This window comes from Lathyrus oleraceus, chromosome 6 (genome assembly GCF_024323335.1).
Source record: "Lathyrus oleraceus cultivar Zhongwan6 chromosome 6, CAAS_Psat_ZW6_1.0, whole genome shotgun sequence".
Taxonomy (NCBI): Eukaryota; Viridiplantae; Streptophyta; class Magnoliopsida; order Fabales; family Fabaceae; genus Lathyrus; species Lathyrus oleraceus.
This window is the reverse complement of record NC_066584.1, coordinates 320,405,981-320,430,430: the sequence shown is the minus strand read 5'-3', so window position 1 is coordinate 320,430,430 and position 24,450 is coordinate 320,405,981. Positions and strand designations below refer to the sequence as shown.

General features: G+C 36.6%; 1 protein-coding gene across 1 annotated transcript in view; it reads right to left on the bottom strand.

The window, feature by feature from the left end:
* Positions 1-1,526: 1,526 nt before the first annotated feature.
* LOC127097391 (uncharacterized) overlaps positions 1,527-24,450 on the bottom strand; it is a 45,751-nt gene continuing 22,827 nt past the window's right edge. The window contains exons 30-44 of the mRNA XM_051035886.1: positions 24,184-24,323; positions 23,923-24,095; positions 14,049-14,177; positions 13,875-13,960; positions 12,764-12,879; positions 12,564-12,676; positions 12,265-12,376; positions 11,974-12,095; positions 10,487-10,655; positions 10,168-10,387; positions 6,233-6,554; positions 4,260-4,399; positions 3,517-3,638; positions 3,214-3,421; positions 1,527-2,286 (exon numbers count right to left, since the gene is read on the bottom strand). Of these exons, the coding sequence (XP_050891843.1) occupies positions 2,181-2,286; positions 3,214-3,421; positions 3,517-3,638; positions 4,260-4,399; positions 6,233-6,554; positions 10,168-10,387; positions 10,487-10,655; positions 11,974-12,095; positions 12,265-12,376; positions 12,564-12,676; positions 12,764-12,879; positions 13,875-13,960; positions 14,049-14,177; positions 23,923-24,095; positions 24,184-24,323 (2,278 nt within the window). The 3' untranslated portion in view covers positions 1,527-2,180. The remainder of the gene's footprint in view (positions 2,287-3,213; positions 3,422-3,516; positions 3,639-4,259; positions 4,400-6,232; positions 6,555-10,167; positions 10,388-10,486; positions 10,656-11,973; positions 12,096-12,264; positions 12,377-12,563; positions 12,677-12,763; positions 12,880-13,874; positions 13,961-14,048; positions 14,178-23,922; positions 24,096-24,183; positions 24,324-24,450) is intronic.

The following is a 24,450-nucleotide window of genomic DNA, read 5'->3' as shown; positions in this document are numbered from 1 at the left end:
CCATCTTTAATCCTTCCTCAACACTCTCAGCTTTAATCTTTGCATCAACCTTTTTTATCTCTATTTCGACTTTTTCACCCTCTATATGTGCATAGTCTCATTGATATCAAATCAATTTTTTTTTGAAGTCATCTTTCAAAGAATCATAGTTTATATCGGAAGTAGAAGACATTTTCATAAATTTTTCTTTCTCGTTCCTTTTATTTTCCTTTTGAACGACGTAACAAAGTAGGTGATGGTGGTTTATATTCACTATTTATTGGTGTTAGTGGTTTAGAAGATGAAGAATATGCTCCTGAAGCTAAATTCTTTGTTCTTTTTACATAAACTCTCACTGAACCTGCGAGTTATTTAGATTCATCTTTCACTAATCTCCATGCAGCCTCAAATGTAAATCTTTCACCTTCATCTTGAAAATAAATTTTATATGCAGCTTGCAACATATTGTTCTCAAAGCTCCCGCTTTTCTGTGTAGATACAACTTGCTTGTAGCATCCAACAAACTTTTAAACACATGGATTTATTTTGCGCCATCTACCTTTTAGTGTCATCGGTTTCTTCTTTGTAATTGATATCATGATACTTGTTAAAAGCTTCACCAATTCTCTTCAAAAAATTATCTTCTTTTTTTATCAACTCCAACAATTGAATTCTTTGAAACAGTAAGCTTATTGAATGAAAATTTCATCCTCTTTTTGTTAGAACCTATATTTAGGCGTATTCACAACCAATGCATATGCAACTTCTTCACCAAAGTTAATACTTTCTATGCTATCTTGGGTGCAAAATTATGGCGTTTCATGTTCTTGATCATTTGATTGTACACCACTACTAACCATTTGAACCACATGAGGCATATTGTAGTATTGATATTGATATGAATAAGATAGTATATGATACAAGTAATTTTGAAAATACGGGTCATTTTGTAAATTTAAGATAAAATGAGTTTTTAAAAATCGATTTATGATGTGAATTTAGGATAAGAGGTGCACTTTCAAAATGAGTTTTTTTTGTTAAGTTAGAATACTAGGAAGACTTCCATCATTTTGCATAAAATTAGACATGTTAGGTTGATTGAGGTTCATTGTCATACAAAATATGTAGAGATAAATTAAAATAAATTGGTCAGACAAACATGCAAAAACACTCATTAAAACATGTCTTAAAATAATTTGAAAGTACGCAAAAAGGTAACATAGTTTTACTTGAAAGAATGCAAAAAACAAGTAACCGATTTTTATGCTCTAAGAAGTAATCAATCCTCTAACTACGACATATATTCATTGCACGCACAGTATTAATAACAATATTGTATAAAGAGACTTGCGGACATGCTTTAGTCAGTTAATCATTGGACTACGCTATTGCATTTCTAAAATTACTGTATTATTGTCTAACCATCATAATTCATCATAATTCAAGGATAGTTTTTGAAACAATGAATTTGAGAACGAAAATGGCAGCAATAATACTCAAAATATACGAGTATTAGTATAGCCATCATACAAGAATTTTCACAAAAGTTGCAATCTCAAACGGAAATGGGATTCTAATTATCAGTCTATTTCTTACCATAACATCTTGTAATTCAATAATAATTCGGTATTGCAATGTCAGTCGAAAACCAAACCTGTATTTTACATAACTTTGACCATTGCAAGTAGCAAGAACGGTTGGTATATTTAAAAACACCACGAGAAAGCTCTGACTTAAGTTACTTCTTTTTTTTAAAGAAACCTGGATTCAATGTCAGACTCATACTTCATTTATACTGTAATTGGATACAACAAAATTGGCAATACAGGGGGATGTGCATCTGCTCACTTGGATCATTTTAATAGGTTTCTCCACTCCTTTCACTGTTACTGTCTTTATAATACCTGGTTGTTCAACCACCACACATATTTCAGTAACCTTCACACCTGTTTTTCCCGATTTATGGTTTTCCAAGTTTGGCGCCAAATTTGCGGTGCTTGAGCTGAAACAACTTCAGGTAGGCTATTTACGGGCACGTGCTTGATGGAGCTGAGAAACAGCTAACCATATTTTATGGCACAATAGCAAGAGTAGACTGGGGAAATCTCTCGGTGATTCTAGGCTAGTCTACAAAAAAATTTACAATCCCAGCCAAGAAGATGAAAGGGGGATAAAAAACCTAAGCTTTGCATAAGCTAGGCTTATCTGGATGTGAATTTTTCACATGCTAAGCTGAGCTTTTCCAGACACAATTCTTTGGTGATTAATTGAAGCAGTACTTGCACCAGCTCCCGTATTCTTAATTCTCTGTCCATCAAAAGAACAAATTTAGAAACCATAAAGCAAGAAGAAAGGAGTATATGATTAAAAAAATTTACATTCTATCTCTTTTTGCTGCTAGAAAGTTAAATCCATTCTAAGATTATGTATAGTTTTTTGGATTGGAAAATTTAATAGGATAGAAACATGAGTTTTTTGGGGGGTGTTAAGAATCCCACATCGGACAATATATGGCCAGAACATGAGTTTATAAATGAGGGCAATCCTCACTCTATCAACCGGTTTTGTAGGGTTGAGTTAGGCCCAACCACACATTCTTAACATGGTATCAGAGTCTCGTTTGAGATCCGGTGGGCCACCTACTATGGTTTCCGTTATCAGCCACCCACCATTTATTTCCACGCTCCAGATGTCCAGTCCTGGATGTGAGGGGGTGTGTTAAGAGTCCCCCACATCGGATAATATATGACTTGAACATGTGTTTATAAGTGGGGGCAGTCCTCACTCTACAAACCCGGTTTTGTAGGGTTGAGTTAGTCCCAACCACACTTCTTAACAGTTCCCTTTTTAAAAAAATAGAACATTAAGGAATACTATGAAATCTCATTTCCACCCAGCCCAGTAACATCTACTCATGAAAGAATTATGCAGGTGTGCATGCCAAGTATTAAGCACAGCCACTTACATGTATGAGTTAAATAATTTTTTGATCACAAAAAAATAAAAAACATTTTGATTTTAATCCCTATATAAAAATTTAACTTTTTAATCCCTAAAAATGTAAGAATTATTTGCTTTAGTCCCTCATGAGGGACTAGTAATGAAGTAAAGATATAGTACATGTTTTATAAAATAGGACTAAAAATATACAATTTTTTATGGAATCTAAAAAAACAACAATTATTACTTTAGGACAACCAGAAACACAGTTCACCCAATTTATATTTACTTTACCTTGATGTAACAAGCTCACAAAAGGAAGGTAATAACACAAACAGATGGGAACGGTTCCCGCGCTTCTCCTTGTCCTCTACTAGGTCAGTTCTCAAACATGGGTGTAAAGGGAGGATGGATACTACGTCTGGATGAATTAGAAGACGTGCCAATTCTTGGAGGACATAATTAATTTCTTCAAGTCTTGCTTTAGGTAATGGATACTCTCCTTCAGGAAAAAAGAAGATAATTAAGTTTGTAAAAAATGGGAGATGAAATAAAGACTATTGATGTCTACACTCTTTCATCAAAGAAGAAGCTCACCCAAGCCTTTTTCATCTGTCAGAAATCTGCTCAAGATGTATTCACATCTGTTCATAAGCACCATAATTGAGATTTTGCTGACTTCAGATCTCGTCATATTCCAATTGATTTCATTAGAATAACTGACAACGTTATATAAAAAATGGTCAACATTTTTTGACAGAAAATGGTCGGCATTACTAAGATAATATATTATATAGTGAAAACTGAAAACTAAAAGGTGAAGAGCAAGAGAGAGAGAGAAGGAAACAAGGACTTCATATCAAAGCTGGTTAAAACCAGAGTAAAAAAAACAAAAAGTAGAGAGAAAATCTGCAATGGACAGTATAGTCAGATTTTTAGCCAGGGTGAGTTGATCAAATGTCGTCAATGAAAAGTTCGTTAATAGAACGAGGCCTCTATTATGGTCTCCAATGGTGTTACTTAAATTACTAACCAGGAACCTATAATAAACCAAGAGGAATATGAATAAAATATACAAAAATTGGATTTAGAAGATTTCTTTTCTGATGAAAGTACATAAATAAAGGTGCATTAGAAATTAATTTCCAGACCAAACAGGCAACTGTATACAATGCACACAAAAATTAGACTGCAGAAGCACCCAAGACCATGTCATCGACACTATCTCATATAAGATAATTTAGTGCTTCCCCAAGTTAATTGCAATCCAGTAAAAAATGCTAAAAGCTCAGATATTAGAAACTAAACATTTATTAATATGAATGGTAAAAGGATGGCACCTGCTCAAAGAAAATAACTTCTGCAAACAAGTCAAGGAAAATCTGCTGCAGTGTGGAGGCATCAGCTCTACAGTCTCAACAGGTAAAGAGCATGTGCGTGATGCACAACGGTCCAACGTGGAGACCAGCCGCTCCACAACCTGAAAACACACACCCCATTAGATGGTAAAAGCAAATTTTGCACTGAAACAATAAGCTAATGGCATTTTCATTGGGCTATATAATATGAAGGGCAAGAAAAGCTCAAAACAAGTCCATTCAGTCAGGTGAGTTTAGCAGCATAAAGAACAAACACCAATAGCATGAAATATGATATCAATAACAAAATAATTACTCACAACAAAGTCATGTATAATAAGGGTTGGGATGTCGTTCAGAAATAGAGTAACTCTGACAACAAAATTAAAAAACTCTTAATAATCAATATTCAATAGTTTACATATTACTTTTCCTAAACAGTGATAACTTAAGCTAACCACTGTAGAGGAGGAAGTCAGATTTTATGCTCCCTCAGTACCTAATTCTAATAGCTATTTAGAACATTTGTTTGTCCTTAAATATAAGACCCTTAACAAATTTCTACATACATTTATTATTTATTTTTTCAAATGTATCTCTTATTAGTACTACTGATTTGTCTTGGAATATGAAAAATCAGCATTGAATGCATATGTACATAGAGGATAATTTAGTAACTGTGACAAACGAATTTTACACATTAATTACACTACCGACTTTTTTTAATATGTGTATCAAAAGGTCTTATAAATTGGAACAGGGGCTGTAAGAAACAAAACTAAAACTTATTGGTTGTTTTAAAAGTTCTGAAGAATTTATTGTTTTTATCAATTTTTACACATCTTTGCAGCTTTATGATTGATGACAGAGGTTCATTTCAAATTTCATTAAAACCACATTTTAAATCATAACCGTAGTAAAACTTTGAAATGTGAGCAATGAAACTCTTAGATGGGCGTAAAATTTTGAACTGCTAACATATATTATCATTTTGAAGGATAAATGAACTGATATTGAATAAAAAGTTTAAAACTTGCAGACAAGTATTATTCACGATTCACCTGTTGTACAGTTATATTATATATGTATGAATGCATATAAGTATAACTATATATAAATATACGATATAAACTAAAGTTAAAAAATTTCATATTTATTTTGAGGGTATGGATAAGTGATTGGGGAACCCTATAGAAACTGACATTCATTTGTGGAACAATCTAGACCAGCTCCTTAAAACAGAAGTAATCCTCTATGATTACACAAAACCATTAAAGTTTGATACCACAGGTCATTAAAGAGAAAACCTGCCCAAATCCTTGTTCATTAATGTCCTACTCGCTAAGATCCTCAAATTCACATTTATCTCTCTTTCTCAACATATATACTCCCTTTTCTTGATTTCTTCCCCCTACCTCTCCCTCTTCCGCGCAAGCATCTGTTATTTTTATGGCGGAATTTCTTCTTTGCCTCCATTATTAGTTGGGTTGGTTCCTCAATCCTCTTATCATCCTTCATAATGTACACCCTCCTAACAGTAAGTTGAAAACTATTGACAGTGTAGACAGATCTACATAACTGACCTGTAGTTGCATGTACAGATCCATGTCTGGATAAGTACCAAAGTGTACTAGGTATTGGAATGCTAAAGTACCTTACATGCTGGCATTTGGCATGAGAATATGATGACATAATTCATAACCGTGAAAAATGTCATGGTAAATCAGGACTTTTTTACTTCCTGCAGCCAGATCAATTTTGATCAATTCCGGGTCTAAACTAGACACATACCAACAAATGCCTACATCTACCAAGCCTTTTTGAATTTAATGCCTACATCTACCAAGTCTTTTTCAATTTAATAATACCTACCAGTAATGCATTTGAAGTGTATGCTCATGCTAACTATATTGTGTACCAATCATAATTAACAATATTATTGGTGAAAAACTTACATCCGCAGGGGTGTCAATTGGCAATTTGAGGACAGTGTCACCAAGAGTTTCCAAGATAGTCATCTCAAGGGACTCATCAGCCTCTAACGCCACTGCTGAGAGAGAATTTGAAGAAAGAGCTCGTCCACAGTATCCAACAAGGAATATTTCATAAACATCAGCAATTTCTTTCCATATTCGTGTTCTGACAGGTTTTGTAATGCCCGACTGTGGACCACCTTTTGTTGATTTGGTTACATAGTCAACAAGAACCCGATTGAATGCTTCAACTGCTAACCTCCAAAGTGCACTATCTGGATTGTCTCGTCTTGTTGTCATACATCTGAGAAGTAACATAATAGTATAATTGCACAATACTCACAAATCTATAGAGAAAAAGGAAAATATTATGCACACATCAACAAGGTGAATTAGAGCACTCGGTAGGGGTAAATACATTGTCTCATTCCTAGGTGAATAACGATACCAGTATGTAAGCAGTAACAGTGGGTAGACTTAGGGTGTGTTTGTTTGCACTGATTGTGGAAGGAAATATTGAGCCAGGATGGAAAGCTCTTTTTTCTAGAATCATCATCCGTTCGTAACAACACTAAAAGTGAGAGGATTGATGACTTTTGGTGGGTCCCGTGTCATTTTTTGTTTCCACACAAATATGAGAGGATAGTCACATAAAGACAAGCAATGGTGTTGAAAAGACAATAATGTCCCTGTTTTTAAAAATATTTTATTGATATGTAGTAAATAAATGAGTACATATATAGATATTTGTGTCATTTATTAAATATCTCACATTCTTTTCTCTTACTTTCCTTCCACTTTCACTTCTATCAAACAACCAAAACTTCACTCTACTTTCCACTCACTTTCATCCATTAAACTTTCAATCCTTACACTTTCTATTCATATCCAAACAAAGTATTAAAGTAAATGATAAAGACTAAAACTGAGTAAGGTAACATGGTATTCAAGAGATCCCCATACTCTAAATATCCTCTAGTAACTTTCTCACCTCTATATTCTCCCTCTCTCCTATCTTAGAGCCAGCCATATGGGCCAACTTCCCTCTTGATTCTCTTCAAACTTCCTGGTCCTATTTTATTGCACGCTAAGTGTTACGAAATGTGATTGAGTCTAACTCAACCCTACAAAACCGACTTATAAGATAGGAATTTCCCCCACTTATGCTCAGGCCATATAATCTGATGTGGGAATCTTAACAAAAAGAAAAGAGCTGACCAAGTCGTAAAAAATTCACAGCTATCAATTCCATGAGCAAAAAATATCGTAAAAGAGAGCTCTACTTCAAAGGTTGTTGGTAAAGAGTTGGAGTAATAGTTTTTTTCTGTTTTCTATTGCTCAATCTTAAATCTCTCACTGAGGGCATACTAAAACCTGAGAGAACTTGGTCTGAAATATTTTTACAGCAAACAGGTATAATATATTTAATCTAAGGTGAGATATGTTAGGATCCCTTAAGACCAAAGGAGATTCTCCGACTCCTTCTGAAGAAGGTTACATGTAAGGGAGTCCAAGTGGGACACGGCTTGTAGTCTGAGGACTAACTTTACATATAAACCAAGTTCTACCGGATTACTCGAGTTTGGAAGGACTGGTATACAGGACTAAACATGATAGACTTACGAGTACATCAAAATGGATTACTTGAGTAAAGACTTAATATAATATAACTTTGTATTACATCAGTGGCTACATATATAGTATATTTGTTATGACATAATGTGATGATTATGATCATAACATACCAAGCATGATTGGAACATTTGAAATATTTTTAATATTTTATGTTATTGAGTTTTATAACTCACGATATTTGAGTCGGAGGAGTTTCCAAGTGAAAGTTGGTAATGGAAAACCAAAGAGTATATTTAGGTTGAGTTAGGTTCAACAACAATGCTTAATCCAGTATCAAGAGCCTATCGATCGAGCCACCAACCATTTATTCCACGTACCATGCCCAATAATGCTATAGGTGTGATGGGGTGTGCTGGAAAATCGGCTTGTAAAGTGAGGGATGTCGCCCTTAATAAACTTTTTTTGGGCTCTATCTTTAATCAGTGTGGGACTTGTCTCTTTCTCATACACCCTCTCACGCCCAGCACTATTGGACATTGGGCGTGGTTATATGCGGTGGGTGGCCCGAATTGTTGATATGTGGGTCTTAGTTTTTCCAATGCACTCCCTCACGTCCAACAATATAGAGCTTGGCACGTTGAATAAATGGTGGGTGGCACGATCGAGAGGCTCTTGATACCATATTAAGAATTGTGGTTGAGCCTAACTTAACCTTACAAAACCAGTTTTTAAGGCGAGGAGCGCCCCCACGTATAAACATATATTCAGGTCATATATTGTCCAACATCGGACTCTTTAACACACTCCATTATGCACGGGACTGAACATTTGGAGTGTGGATATAAATGGTGTGACCCGATAATAGAAACCTGATAGCAGTGGCCCAACAGATCTTGAGCGAGACTCTGATACCATCTTATTCAACATGCCCTGCACATTCAATCCTTCACTCTCACGGGGTATTGTGATGCTGATTGGGCCTTAGACCCCAATGACAGAAGATAAAATTTGAGGAGCATGTATCTATCTAGGCCAAAACCTTATGTCATGGTTATCGGAAAAACAGAATTTAGTTGCCCGTTCCAGTGCAGAAACAGAATATAGGAGCTTTGCCATTCTATCTATTGAAATTCTCTGGCTCCAATCCCTTCTCTTGGAGCTACAACTTGAGTTTCAGACTCCTCAAATACTATGTGACAATTTAAGTAGAGTTTCTTTGGCACACAGTCCAACTCTCCATGGCAGAACAAAACACATGGAGCTTGACATATCCTTTCTTAAGGAGAAAGTAATGAACAAAAGTTTAATAGTATCTTTGAACAAAACACATGTGCTCACCAAACCTCTATTTGCTTGTTTCATCAATCTCAAAGACAAATTGAGAGTCTTTGACAAATCCATAGTCAAACAAGAAACTCCAGTTTATAAGGTGGTATATCAAAGATACTGTCAATTAAGGCATCACAGATGGCGCCTGTGCCAGCTGAATTACTGTTAATTTCTTATATAACAACAAGCAGTTAGTTTCTGTTATAACAGCTCCTTGAATTTAGGAATTGTTCTCTTGATTTAGCCTAACTGCAATTCTATAAATAGATTTGATCTATTGTAATCGATAACAATGAAATCATAATAATATATTCTGAAATTTCAATAGATAGCTCCTGCGCTGATGCTACGATAGGGACCTGTGCATTATGGGATGCCAAGTCCCACATCAAGTTGCATGTGATACTCGGAAGAGATAAAAGAAATAATTTAGTATCAGCACATCTTCCCAAAATGAAAGCATGACAACATTTCTCATCAGAGGATAAATGTAGTTCCACGATTAGCATTCATCCCAAGTCAAGTTTCTCTTCATTGGTTTCCGATTAAAACATCATACAACCCCTGATGTGTGCAGCTACAGTAACTATGAGCTCTGCCTGAATCTACTCTTCACAGAAACACAATCTCAGTCTTTTCGTGGCTACATTATATAAATATTTTCAACTAAAATTTTGAAAAACACTCTCCAAACTCTCAAGAATGTGTGGTTGGGCCCTAACTCATCCCTACAAAACCGGCTTGTAAGGTGAGGATTGCCCCCATTTATAAACACAACACAGGCCATATCTCTAAGCAATGTGGGACTAAATCCACCCCTTCAAAGCTAACACAATGAAGGTGTTAGGGGCTACAATGAGGCAAGCCAAAGTGCCGCAATTAAGGTGACTAGGGGCGGACTGCAATTAAGACGGAAAGTCCAACACAAAACTTACGCAGGCTATCTTATTCCTATCTACCATTAACGAGTGTAGTAGCAGAAACAATTAAAATTTATCAAGAGCAGTTACTACCTTCCCAGGCTTTGAATAACTTCAGGGTATACAATATACTTTTCAGCTGTAGGTGCCTGCAGGAATAGATCTACCAGTACAGGAACTAGCTTTTCTGCGAATATATAACTAGGAATGCCTGCATTTATAGCTGCAGTTGACCCAGAATCCGGAGACACTGCTACTATATCACGTGGTATTGGAATAGAACCATTAGGTGGTTCATTGTTCACCGGAGAATCTGCACAAATGAGAATGGATTTTTTATTTTAACCTAAAGGGGAAATTGAACTAGCTCAGATACAACCAAATATTTCCATGCTTGGGATAAGATCCGAACCTCTTGCGTGATCTATTTTTCCATCGTCATTCAGTAAATGGGTTTCCTGTCTAGGAAGATACTGCAGAAACTCTCGAAGAAAAACAGGCCACATAGAAGAAATGTGTTCAGTTGGGCTTAACAGCGGTAAGATTTCCAATACCGTCCGTAGCACAGGTGGGACATTACCCTAGAAAATTGGAACAACCCATTTATGAAAAACTTTATACTTAAAAAGGATAATTCTATTACAACTATAAAATAGGTTCTTTATAGTAAGCACCCTTGAAAGAAAAGTAAAATTTGAGGAATGCCTGCATTTATAAAGTAAGTTCCCTTGAAAGAAAAGTAAAATTTGAGGAAGCAATATCACAAAGGCAAAACTACAAAAAGTCACCTGGAATAAATAAGTTAACATGATGGAACTTAAAAATATAGTGTCATGTTCATAAAAATTATGGAATTTTCTGGAAATCATTATTGCTGTAGAAAGGGTAATAAATTCATTTCCCTTTCATCAACTGTGCAATGAACTAAATATGAACGCGGAGAATCCCTCGTCATACTCCAAAGTTACAACTCTAACTTCTGTTTTTTACAAAATCTACCGCCTCTGCTGCTAAGAGAGTATAAAGCCTTACGAAGCCGGCAATGAAGTTAAACACAAAAATTTAGAACGTACAACAAAACAAGTTTACAAACAAAAAATTATCAAGAAACATACTACCAAGAATCAGTAATGTTAGAATAAAAATAGCATTTCCATGTTTCAGATAATTTACAAGCTTTTCATAGGCCATGAACAAAACAGGACACTTACGAACTCTTTAGTCCGCCATTGCAATTTGGTGAACATTTCAGCTATACCTCAATTTTTACAACTGGCAAACACCTTGTTACTGATGAGTAAATCATTGGTTAACAGTTTCAATTTAGACAGAACAGTATTTGATTGCAAGTTACATTTCTTTTCCAAGGCAACTGATAGAGCAGATATAACAGAAATAGAATCAATGAGTAAAAGCTTAATACAATTCAAGAGCTAGAGCTCCTGAGCAAAGAGAAGGTATTTCTCTCATTGCCTAACCGTAAAGGTTCTCACAAATCACTTCCTGAAACTTCTATTTTCCCCAAACCCCCCCTTAATAGGGGAATATTAACTATCAATTCAGCCTTCACACCTTCCTCACACTCTCTTCTTTTTCCTTGTGTAAACTCTCCACACTTTGGGCTATTCATTGTTAAGCCTCACAAAGACGTCTCCCTGATCAGGCCCATACAAACTCCTATCAGTAACAATACATGAAGTTCACAACTTTATAACACTAATAATTCTGAAAACTAATAATATAGACATGGTAATTGTAAAGTGCAGTGAGGATTAATAAATTATCTTCATTTGTGTTATGCATTGGATATTACACATTTCCTGGTATAGATGGAAAAAGTGTTGAACATAACAGTAACAGTTCTAAATGAAAGAAAAAGTTTTTAAAATATGGACTTACGAATTCCAATTCAAAGTTATCATTTGTTATCATGGCTTGCTTCATAGCCAAATCTATGATTGCTACCAACTGTGTGTATATGACATCGTTGAACGATCCTTGAGCCTGGACATAAATCTCTCCTAATAGTCGTTAAAAACATTAAGTGAAATCAGCCTCATGTCACTATCACTATCTGAAGCTAACTTGACAGTGGTGCAAATAGAAACTTAAAGGTGTGACTATTCTCCCTGAGTAACGTACAAAGAAATAAATTATCGTATAATGATAAAATGAAAATCAATACATTACCAAGACCATGCAGAATCTCCTGCTTCACCTTGTCACTGTAACTGGATGGATTTTTCAGAACATGCTCGTAAACATCGACCACTGAAATCAGGTAACGCATAGGCATATTTCCCTAATTCATGAACTTCTGTCAGTATTTATGAGTATATTTCAACTAACACTGCTTTCATATATTTGTTCACTACTTAAATGTCAAAACAGCTAATATCAAAGATGAAGGGCTTTGGGAAGCTCAATTTGGCAGCATAGTTTACATATACAAACAGAATATCAGATTTGACTCATATCACTGTCACTACCTTCAATGAATGGGAGTTAACATTTGTCTGCAAACAATTAATGGCAGCAAGTGCTACTTCTTTGCTACCATTTAAAATGCTATTTTCCACAAACTGAAGCAATGATTCCCAGCCTACACATGGCCAAATTAAATCAGCATTACGTGTACATACCACCATAGGAAACTGGCAGATAAATCAGATTTAAATGCTGAACGCACCAGACCAAAAGTTACTTAAGCTTGTGAAAAAAGGAAAGAACAGACGTAATATACGTGCTATTCCACCAAGAACAAGCACAAGGGTTTCATCCCACTGCTTCTGAGCAGTGTTACGGCTGCATAATTGATTAAAACATAAGTATATATCAAGATATTTTGGAATGATTATGATATTAACAAAGTAGTTCCCAACAGTGCATCTACAGTAAAAGGTATAAGTGTCATTAATCATTATGCAGTAATAGTATAGCATAAACACAAACGTGGGAGTCGGCATCCTGTACATTGTTCAAGAGATTTGCAAACCTACTTTTTTCTCTATCTTTTTAGTTTCCCTATTCCTTAACTTGTATTTAGAGCTATTTAACTCTCCTCCTCTCTCAGCTTTTAACCCAGTTTGTGGATCCACCAATCAGATTATAATTTGTCTTTCATGCAGTTTAATACATGAGCTATGTTGTTAGTTGCAAGTTATGGTCCATTGAGCTAGTTGTCAATCATTGATCTCTCTACCAGTTATTTTGTTAGTTTAGTAGTAGTTGTTTGAAGCTCATTACAAGTTGTTATTGGAGTTACATGCAGTTGATTGTATTCGTTAAGCTTGTTCAAAAGAAAGAGAAAGCTTCTATAAGCTTCAGCTAAAGGAAGAGTGTAAAGCAATACAGGGAAACCTGAGGAAGTGATGTGGGCAATGTTGTCAATGACGGATGACAGTTTATGCAAGACAGCATAGTTCCCCCATATAAATGTGGCAATTCACAAATTGCCAATAGCAGCTGGTACTAAATCATCCACACCATGGCCTAAATTTAACGAACCTTGATGTGGGATTAAAAATGTTACCGGTGCATCCAAACTAAAGGGTCAAAGTGTCGTAATTTAGTCAAATTACAATTGGTAATTTTATTGTGGAAGAAAAAAAAAATATAATTAGTGGATACAAGATTAGGCCTTTAGGGATCATTAGCATGTACAGTCTTTTCAGGTAATACAATAATTACCGTTACTTTTTTCTCCATTTCTCATTCTCCCTATTTTCTCAACTAGGTGTATCACTGAGGCCACAAATTAAAAAAATGAATATAACAAAGTCAAGGATAATTTCAAATACCTATGATGTATGAGCATGTGAACCGCTTTTCCTCCCCGAGTTCCGAGTTCTTTCCCTTGCCATTCGTCTTTTGATGAAGTAGCAACCTACTTGCCAAATAACCAAAAATTCAAAATACAACCATTTGTGCTGAAAATAAGCTTTCAAATATCAACGACAATCATTTTATATTACCATGAAAGAAGCACGGTCTAACGTAGGAAATACATAATTCCAAAGACAATCTTCCCACATACTCTTTGAAAGCTTTTGTCCATGAGTTCCTAATGTTTGGAAAAGTGTCCGAACAGCAGAATTTCTTACCTGCAAAACAAAACTTTCAGTGCTACAAATCCTTCATATCCAGCAGTAATAGTCGAGAGTAATGTTAAATAGGTTGTAATATTTAATGGAATTTGCTTTATTGTCCAAACTTCCCTAATTGCCACAGGAAAAGTATAGGTGCAGAAGAATGGGAGTTTGGAGATCTTACAAATTGGCACAGGAACCCTTGTGATGCCATCTTGACTCGTGCTACGAGTCTAGAGTATGCCACAATGATAGCGCACAGACTAAGGAGAAGGGTAAACCCGTCATTTGGAGGGTTTATCAAAGGAGAAATAAAATAAATAAGTAATATAATTTAATTGTGCTAGTTTAAATTCAAATAGTTAGTTATTGGCTGATGTTTTTGGATGATATATAAGTTGTTGTTTATTGTTTTTTTAGGGGGTGGGAAGTTTATTTGGAAGTTATTAGGCCAGAAGAAGTTATCTTCTGAGAGAGCAAACTGCTCTTGTAGTTTTTCAGATTGTATTTCTTTTATTTTATTGTTGAAAAATATATTATTTCCGATTTTATTATTGTCTTTAATACTACCTTTATTTTTCTTTATTCTCAATTAAGGATAAAATAAATTGTAATTATTGTATATTCACTATATAAACCAGCAAAGGCAGATGAATAAAATATAACAGCTTTTACCAATTTTTTCTAATATGGTATCAAGAGCACTGGGTTAGGGATTACCGTAAAAGCTTTCCTCAACCTATTTTTGTTGGGTTAGGGGTTACCATAAAATTTCCCTGTACGTATTTTTTGACCCAATTCACATACTCTATTAACCTCCTATGGCGAATGACAACAACATGTGGTCTCCCCTATCACAAGCCTACACTGGATCCAACCATGGCGACCAACCACAATCTGATTCGGGCGGTGGCCGTGGAAACGGCGGTGGCCGCGGAAACGGTGTACATGAGGAACCGTCGGTGGTCATAAACAATAGCAGTAATGGCGACCAACAACAATCTGATTCGGGCTTCAGCCGTGGAAACGGCGGTGGCCGCGGAAACGGTGTACATGAGGAACCGTCGGTGGTCATAAACAGTGGCAGTAACGGCGGTGGCCGCGGAAACGGTGTACATGAGGAACCGTCGGTGGTCATAAACAGTGGCAGTAATGACGGCAACAATGGAAACAGGAACAACATTGTTTTTGGTGACGGTTATTCCAACATAGGCGGTAATGATCGAGAGGGTTCCTCATACTCCCTCAAGGTCAATATCCCTAAAATGAATGGGAATAACTACAATGAATGGGCTCAAACCGTTCGATTGGTATTGGATAGCAAAGGAAAAATTGATTTCTTAACCGGAGCAGTAGCTGAACCGGCAACAGGAGACCCTCGTTACAAACAATGGAAATTGGAAAACTCCTTGATTATTGCGTGGCTGGTAAGCTCTATGGAAACTGGAATAGGTAAGCCTTACATGTTTTTACCTTCTGCAAAGGATGTTTGGGAAGCTGTTAAGGAAACATACTCTGATATTCAAAACTCCTCTCAAATTTTTGGTTTAAAATCAAAGTTATGGCATGCGAAACAAGGTGACAGGAGTGTAACTGCTTATTACAATGAACTGTTAACACTGTGGCAAGAGTTAGATCTCTGCTATGATGACAAGTGGAGGTGTACAGAAGACAGTGTTTTGTTTCTCAAGAGGCAAGAAAATGATCGTGTATTCATGTTTCTCGCTGGGCTCAATAAAGACCTTGATGAGGTAAGAGGTAGAGTTTTAGGAAAAGTACCATTGCCAACTCTTCGTGAAATTTTTGCAGAAATAAGAAGGGAAGAGGCACGACAAGGAATTATGATGGGTAAGACACAACGAAATTCTGAATCTGAAGGCTCAGCTCTGGCTACTAGGAACCTTGACGAGGGAAGAAGGTCAGACAAAGTTCCTTGGTGTGATCACTGCAAGCGCGAATGGCATACACGTGAAACTTGTTGGAAGCTCAAAGGCAAACCTCCTAACTGGAAGAAGAAAAGTGGTCGTGCATTTCAGGCTAGTAATTCTGATCAAGGGTAGCAATCTCTTCCGTCTCAGTTACCATTCACTACGGAGCAACTAGACAGACTGTACAAACTCCTTGAGTCTCCAACCCCTTCTTGCTCTATAGCAACAAAAGGTAATTCTGCATTTCTTAGTGTCAGTCCCAGTCATACTTGGATAGTAGATTCAGGAGCCTCCGATCACATGACAGGTGAATCTACTTTGTTCTCTTCATATAGTCCATGTGCAGGTAATCAAAAAATAAAAATTGCAGATGGCTCTTTTTCAGCCATTGCAGGTAAAGGGTCAGTTGTGTTGTCTCAAATGTTAACACTTAATATCCGTGAGTAAATTAGCCCAAGATATAAATTGTCAAACTAATTTTTTCCGATCTCACTGTGTCTTTCAGGATTTGAACTCGGGGAAGATGATTGGCAGTGCTAAGGAGAGTGGAGGACTCTACTACCTTGAAATTGGATCTGCATCACAACTACCTTCAAAAACAATAAGTTCCTGCTTTGAGTCTTTTTCCGTTTTGAATAATAAAGATGACAACATTATGGTATGGCATTTAAGATTAGGTCATCCTAGTTTTCGTTACTTAAAACACTTGTTTCCTAAGATATTTCACAATAAAAACTTTTCTTCATTTAAATGTGAAGCATGTGAATTTGCAAAGCATCATCGTTCCCAGTTTTCAATACAACCTTATAAACCATCAAAGCCTTTTTCTATTATACACAGTGATGTTTGGGGCCCTAACCGTACAAGTACACTCTCTCTCAAAAAATGATTTATCACATTTATAGACGACCATACAAGAGTATGTTGGGTGTACTTGTTAAAGGGAAAATCAAATGTTTGTCAGGCTGTAAAGAATTTTGTTTTAATGGTGCAGAACCAATTTCAAACAAATATCCAAATCTTTAGAAGTGATAATGGCAAAGAATATTTTAACACTATCCTGGGTGATTTTTTTCTAAAAAATGGGATTGTTCATCAAAGTTCATGTCCTAATACTCCTCAACAAAATGGAGTGGCCGAAAGGAAAAATAGACATTTACTAGAGGTTGCTAGAGCTCTACTTTTTTCAAATAAAGTACCAAATTATTTGTGGGGCGAAGCTGTTTTAACAGCTGCGTATTTAATTAACAGAATGTCCTCCAAAATTCTCAATTTTCAAACTCCTATTAACGTCTTCAAAGAATGTTTTCCTAGTACTCGTGTTTTAACTGATTTGACTTTAAAAATCTTTGGTTGCACAGCCTTTGTTCATGAACATAAAAATGTTGGAAAACTTGAGCCACGTGCTATAAAATGTGTCTTTGTTGGATACTCCCCAACCCAAAAAGGATATAAATGTTTTGATCCAAAAAATAAGAAAATGTTTGTCACTATGGATGTTCCATTCTTTGAAAATAAACCTTTTTTTGATGACACTCATCTTCAAGGGGGGGAGATAAACGAAGACTCGTTTCAAATTGAGGACATGAGGTTTTTAAATAACTTATCTTTACCAATATCACAAAATTCTAAGTTTTTTACACCTGCACCAACAGAAAATGGCCGCGATTCTTTATCTGATCCTACTCCTGTCATGAGTAAGGAACCTTGTGAATCCGAGCCTACATTTTCTCTTGTAGAAAATAATGAGAATCCTGAAAACAATGATAATGATGATCTAATTGAAATGCCACAAAATAATGAGTCACTTCAACAAAACAAATTTGAATTAGGAAACGGGACTTGGAAAGGAAAGGTTTTTGTGAAAAAGCACCATAAAGGAAAGGACAAGTCCACATCTCAACACTGCCAGGAATCTGAACCGGGGAATGATCAATTTCCTAACAAAAGAAAAGGTAAGTCTATCTCTGTTTCTGAGAGTCGTATTTTGTATCCTGATATAGATGATCTTGTTGCCATTAGAAAACCTGTCAGATCTTGCACTAAACATCCCATGTCCAATTTTATATCATATTCAAATTTGTCTTCATCTATGTCTGCCTTCACTTCAAAATTGTCTAGTGTAGAAATTCCAAAAAGTGTACAGGTTGCTCTAGAAATTCCAAAGTGGAGGGAAGCTGTACTTGAGGAGATGAAAGCTCTAGAAAAGAACAAAACTTGGAGTGTTACGCCACTACCAGATGGCAAGAAGACAGTTGGATGCAAATGGGTGTTTACTGTGAAGTATAATTCAGATGGGTCAATTGAAAGGTACAAGGCTCGCTTGGTGGCTAAAGGCTTTACTCAGACCTATGGTATAGATTACTCAGAGACATTTGCTCCTGTTGCAAAATTGAACACTGTCAGAATTCTTTTGTCTCTTGCTGCTAACCTGGATTGGCCTTTGTACCAGTTAGATGTTAAGAATGCCTTTCTTAATGGCCGTCTAGAAGAAGAAATATATATGGACATTCCTACTGGCTTTGAAAACAAATTTGGATCAAATGTGTGCAAATTAAATAAGTCTTTGTATGGATTAAAGCAGTCCCCTAGAGCTTGGTTTGAAAAATTCACTCAGTCCATGAAGAAACAAGGGTACATCCAAGGACAGGCTGACCACACCTTGTTCACAAAATTCTCCCACGATGGGAAAGTTGCTGTCCTGATTGTTTATGTTGATGATATTGTCCTTACTGGAGACGATACAGTGGAAATGGCAAGAGTAAAAGAGAAATTGGCAGTAGACTTTGAAATCAAGGATCTGGGATTCATGAGATATTTTCTAGGTATGGAGGTTGCTCGATCAAAAAATGGTATTGTGGTTTCACAGCAGAAATACATTATAGACTTGTTGAAAGAAACAGGAATGAGTGGATGTCGTCCTGCAGATACCCCTATGGATCCTAATGCTAAACTTTGGGGAGAAGGTAATGTTTCTGTTGATACTGGGAGATATCAAAGATTGGTTGGGAAATTGATTTATTTGTCACACACCCAACCTGATATTGCTTTTCCAGTTAGTGTAGTGAGTCAGTTTATGCATTCTCCTTTCGAGGAACATCTTGAGGCAGTATATAGGATACTGAGATATTTGAAGGGAAATCCTGGAAAAGGATTATTTTTTAAGAAGACTAGTGAAAAAAATGTGTCTATCTTCACCGATGCTGATTGGGCAGGTTCAGTCACAGATAGAAGATCAACATCTGGATATTGTACCTATGTTTGGGGTAATCTTGTGACATGGAGGAGCAAGAAACAAGGAGTTGTAGCAAGGAGTAGTGCAGAGGCCGAGTTTAGAGCTATGTCTCAAGGTATTTGTGAAGGATTATGGATCCTTAGAGTCCTAGAAGAACTTAAGATGAAAATTGAGCTTCCATTGAAATTGTACTCTGACAGTAAAGCTGCTATTAGCATAGCTCATAATCCAGTTCAACATGACAGAACCAAGCATATTGAGATTGATCGACACTTCATAAAGGAGAAGTTAGATGCGGGAATCATATGTCTACCCTTCGTGACTTCAAGTCAACAAACTGCGGATATCCTGACCAAAAGTTTGGCAAGGCCTACTTTTGAGTATTTGATAGACAAGTTGGGCATGATAGATATCTATGCACCAACTTGAGGGGGGGTGTTGGAAAATATATTATTTCCGATTTTATTATCTTCTTTAATACTACCTTTATTTTTCTTTATTCTCAATTAAGGATAAAATAAATTGTAATTATTGTATCTTCACTATATAAACCAGCTAAGGCTGATGAATAAAATATAACAGCTTTTACCAATTTTTTCTAATATTTATCAATAAAAATTCGCAAGTTCCTTGCAATTTCTCTTTCTCCATAATTTTGTTCTACCGGGGCACTGTTCATCGTATCACACAATGTCGAGGAAAATATGGGGGATATGAGCATTGACAGGTGGAGGAAAATTAATTGGCAGCTTCTACCTTTAACCACCCGTTCTTCCTTTTACTTACGCTTAGCATATAGGCTCCACATGCTCACCTACACCCATGGTCATAACAACTAACTCCTCACCTTCTCCTTCACCTTATCCAGTGGTAAATCATTGTGACCCTCACTGTCCATTGAATATCATCATATGCAAACTTGGTCTAAATCAGGGATCGTAATTGATCCTACTCTCTAATTGATTCAAGATAAATAAAATCCAGCAAAACAAGTATTGGCTGATCCCTATAGTGGCTTGCCTGCTATGAAACCACGAATAAGACATTGTTCAACAATTACCCAGTGCTTGATGCCACTGCCACAATCCACTTCCCCAGCACACTACCGACTTGGATTATCTTCTCTATTTTTGTTTATGCCAGGTGACCCAGATGATGGAGGGGATATATATCGACCTATCTTATTTTTGGCTTCAATAATCCTCGGGCATTCTTTTTGACCACAGCCGTACCAGGACTATGCCTCATTGGCACTTGTTTTAGCTTATTTCTAAGCCCAATCATGCTCTTTCTCAAAAGAATGTTGTAATACAAAATCAACAGCTTCTTTCTAAAACACAGATTCTCCGTTTCTAGCCCCATAAGTGATCAGATGAAAGAAATTGAATGAAGGAGAATAGGAAACAGTTCTCTCTTCCAAGGATTCCCTTCACAATTATCATATGTGTCAGAATTTGCGTTGGACCTAACACATTCATATTAAACCGGCTTGTAAAGTGAGAATTGCTCTCACTTATAAACACAACACAAGTCATATCTCTAAGCAATATGGGACTAAATTCACCGCTTCAAACCCAACACAATAAAGGTGCTGGGGGCTGCAATGAAGGCTCTCAGAATTTGGATTGGGCCTAACTCATCCCTACAAAACCGGCTTGTAAGGTGAGGATTGCCCCCACTTATAAACACAACACAGGTCATATCTCTAAACAATGTGGAACTAAATTCACCCCTTCAAAGCTATAAGACAATGAAGGTGTTAGGGGCTGCAATGAGGCAAGCCAAAGAGCCGCAATTAAGGCGACTAGGGGCGGACCGCAATTAAGGCGGAAAATCCAACACACCCACTCACGCTTGGGCCTCAATGAGCCCAAAGCGTGGACGATGCGGGAAGCCCAACAATGGATCTATGATAGGCTCTGATACCATCTCAGAATTTGAGTTGGGTCTAACTCATCCCTACAAAACCGGCTTGTAAGGTGAAGATTGTCCCCACTTATAAACACAACACAGGCCATATCTCTATGCAATGTGGGACTAAATCCACACCTTCAAAGCTAACACAATGAAGGTGTTAGGGGCTGCAACGAGGTAAGCCAAAGAGCCGTAATTAGGGGTGGACCGCAATTAAGGCGGAAAGTCCAACACACACCCTCATGCTTGGGCCTCAATGAGCCCAAAGTGTGGACAATGCGGGAAACCCAACAATGGATCTAGGATAGGCTCTGATACCATCTCAGAATTTGGGTTGAGCCTAACTCATCCCTACAAAACCGGCTCGTAAGGTGAGGATTGCTCCCATTTATAAACACAACACAAGCCATATTTCTAAGCAATGTGGGACTAAATTCACCCCTTCAAAACTAACACAGTGAAGGTGTTAGGGGCTGCAATGACGCAAGCCAAAGAGCCGCAATTAAGGCGACTAGGGGCGGACCGCAGTTAAGATGGAAAGTGAAGGCAAGTCAAATACCGCAGTTACAGCGGAAATTCCAACAATATGTATGAAATTGCTTCCTCTATCCTTTTTTCTTCTATTTACATGACATTTTTTTAACAACATACTAACCAAACTAATCATAACTATTTTATCTTCCCTTATTATTTATCCTTGTTGGAATTAATAGCAATTATTATTATTGAAATATTGCAATTAGTAGCAATTATTAGTATGGGAAGTTGTAGCAATCTAGTTAGTGATGCATCTAGGAAATAACATCCATGCACCTAGAAAATAACATTGATATTAATCTCCTTGTAAATGTATTGTGCATTTAGTTCTAGTAGTATATATAAATAATGGATCAGTTCAGTTCAATAACAACTAAGCCTTATCCCACTAAATGGGGTCGGCTACATGGATCAACTTTCACCATAATGTTCTATTCAAAATCATGCTTTTATCTAAATTGTTAATCTCGAGATCTTTTTTGATAACTTCTCTCATAGTCTTTATAGGTATTTATTTTCCTCTAGTTGTTTGACTTATCTCCATTTGATCTAGTCTCCTTACCACAGAATCTACATGTATTCTTTTTACATGTCCAAACCATCTAAGTCTATTTTCCACCATCTTCTCTAAGATAGGTGCTACCCCAACACTCTCTAATATTTTCATTTCTAATCTTATCCTTTCTAGTTTTATTACACATCCAACGCAACATACACATCTCTGCTACACACTTCATTCTCATGTTGATTCTTAAGCACCAAACATTTTGCCGCAGTCCGATAAAATTTTCCCTTGAGCTTGAGTGGTACCTTTGTGTCACATAAAACTCTGAAGTCTTCCTCCATTTCAGTCATCCAGTTTGAATTCGATGGTTTACATCCCCTTCTATTTCTCAATCATTTTGTATTACAAACCAAAGATATTTAAGTTGTGTGACTTGAGGGATGATATGGTCTCCAACTTTCACCTCTAGGTTAGAAACACTTCTTTTGTTAAACTTACATTCCATATATTTTGTCTTACTTCTGCTTTAGATGAAAACCATGCGTAAGGGTGACACTCTATATAAACTTGTTTTAATCTCTATTTGTAACCAATGTGTTTTTATGACTTGCCTCTACGTCTTGATAAGTTTTCTGGCCGAGCCATAAAATGTGTTTTTATAGGGTATTCTAGGCTACAAAAAGGTTACAAATGTTACCCCCACGTGCAGAACCATTACACCACATTTGTGCAGATGTGACGTTCTTCAAAGAAAAGTTTTACTTCTCACCATCCATAGTTGAGTCTAACTACTCAAGAAGTTTTTTCGATTCCTTATCTTGGTCCATCGGTTTCCCTTGTCCAAGAATCAATTTTGACTACAAATATTCCTGACAATCCTCCTCTTGAGCAATCTCAAAGATCACATATCATATACCAACGTCTTTCAGGCGTTGCTAATACAAAATTGGAAGGCACTAAAACACCATTTGAATCATGTCTTGCACCAACGTATGTCCCAGCTACAAACCTTCTTGAAGAAAATCTTGACTTGTCCATTGCTCGTCGAAAAGGTACTTGGTCAACTCACAATCTGCCTCTTATTTATAACTTCTTAAGTTACCATCGTCTCTCTCCTTTTTATCCTTTTGTGTCCTCTATATCTCCTATTTCCATTCCTTCAAATGTTTTTGAGGCACTTGATCATCTTGGATGGCGACAAGTCATGGTTGATGTCGATGGTAAGAAATCTATTGGATGTCAATGGGTATATGCTATTAAAGTTTGGGCAAATGGACAGACTGGTAGTTTCAAAGCCCGACTTGTAGCAAAAGGATATTCCTAAATTTATGGGCTTGATTATGGAGATGTTTTCTTCCTTGTGGCCAAAATAATGTTTGTTCAATTATTTATTGTCATAGCTGCCACCCATCATTGGTCATTATATAAGTTGAATATTGTCTGATGCATGACCATAACATACACCCTCACGACTAGGGCTTGGTGAGTTGGATATAATGGACTTGGTGCGTAGATATAAGTGGTTTCTTCAAAACCTTAATCATCTATCCTAATAGATTCATATGAACGTCACCGATACACTCAACAAAAGGAGGGAAAAAAGTGGAAGTTAAAGCAACACTTGAAATTTAATCATCATACCTCTGGTCTCTCATCTGCCCCAAGGTTTTGAAGTAATGAGAAAACAGAGAATAAAAGCTTCTCATAATCAACACCGTCTATATAAGAAGGCCGGTCTCTAGCATTATTGGGAAAACTATGTGCTTGATCCTCCATCTTTTCGCTGTCTACCTGCTTCACTATGGAACCGACACCTGGAAGGAATAACCATTATAAACCACTTGGTATAATTCAGAACTACGGAAGTTTATGACATGGATGGCTTGAAAACATAATCTAAACCTGTTTCTTTTTCTTCAAAAGGTTCATTGAGAAGGCCCTTTGCAATGAAATCAGTCATAGTCCACAGAAGTCCAACCGCCGTCAAGCTTATGTTCAACTCCGTCTTTTGAGCACTGTATGCTCCTGTCACATCAACACACCTGTAATACACGAAATAATCAACATAATATGACAGGAAGAGCCTGTCAAGAATTAGTATATGTGGGCAAGTTGCATGTTGTGCATAAATGAATGTGTAACGTGAATACAACATTTATGAAAGAACTC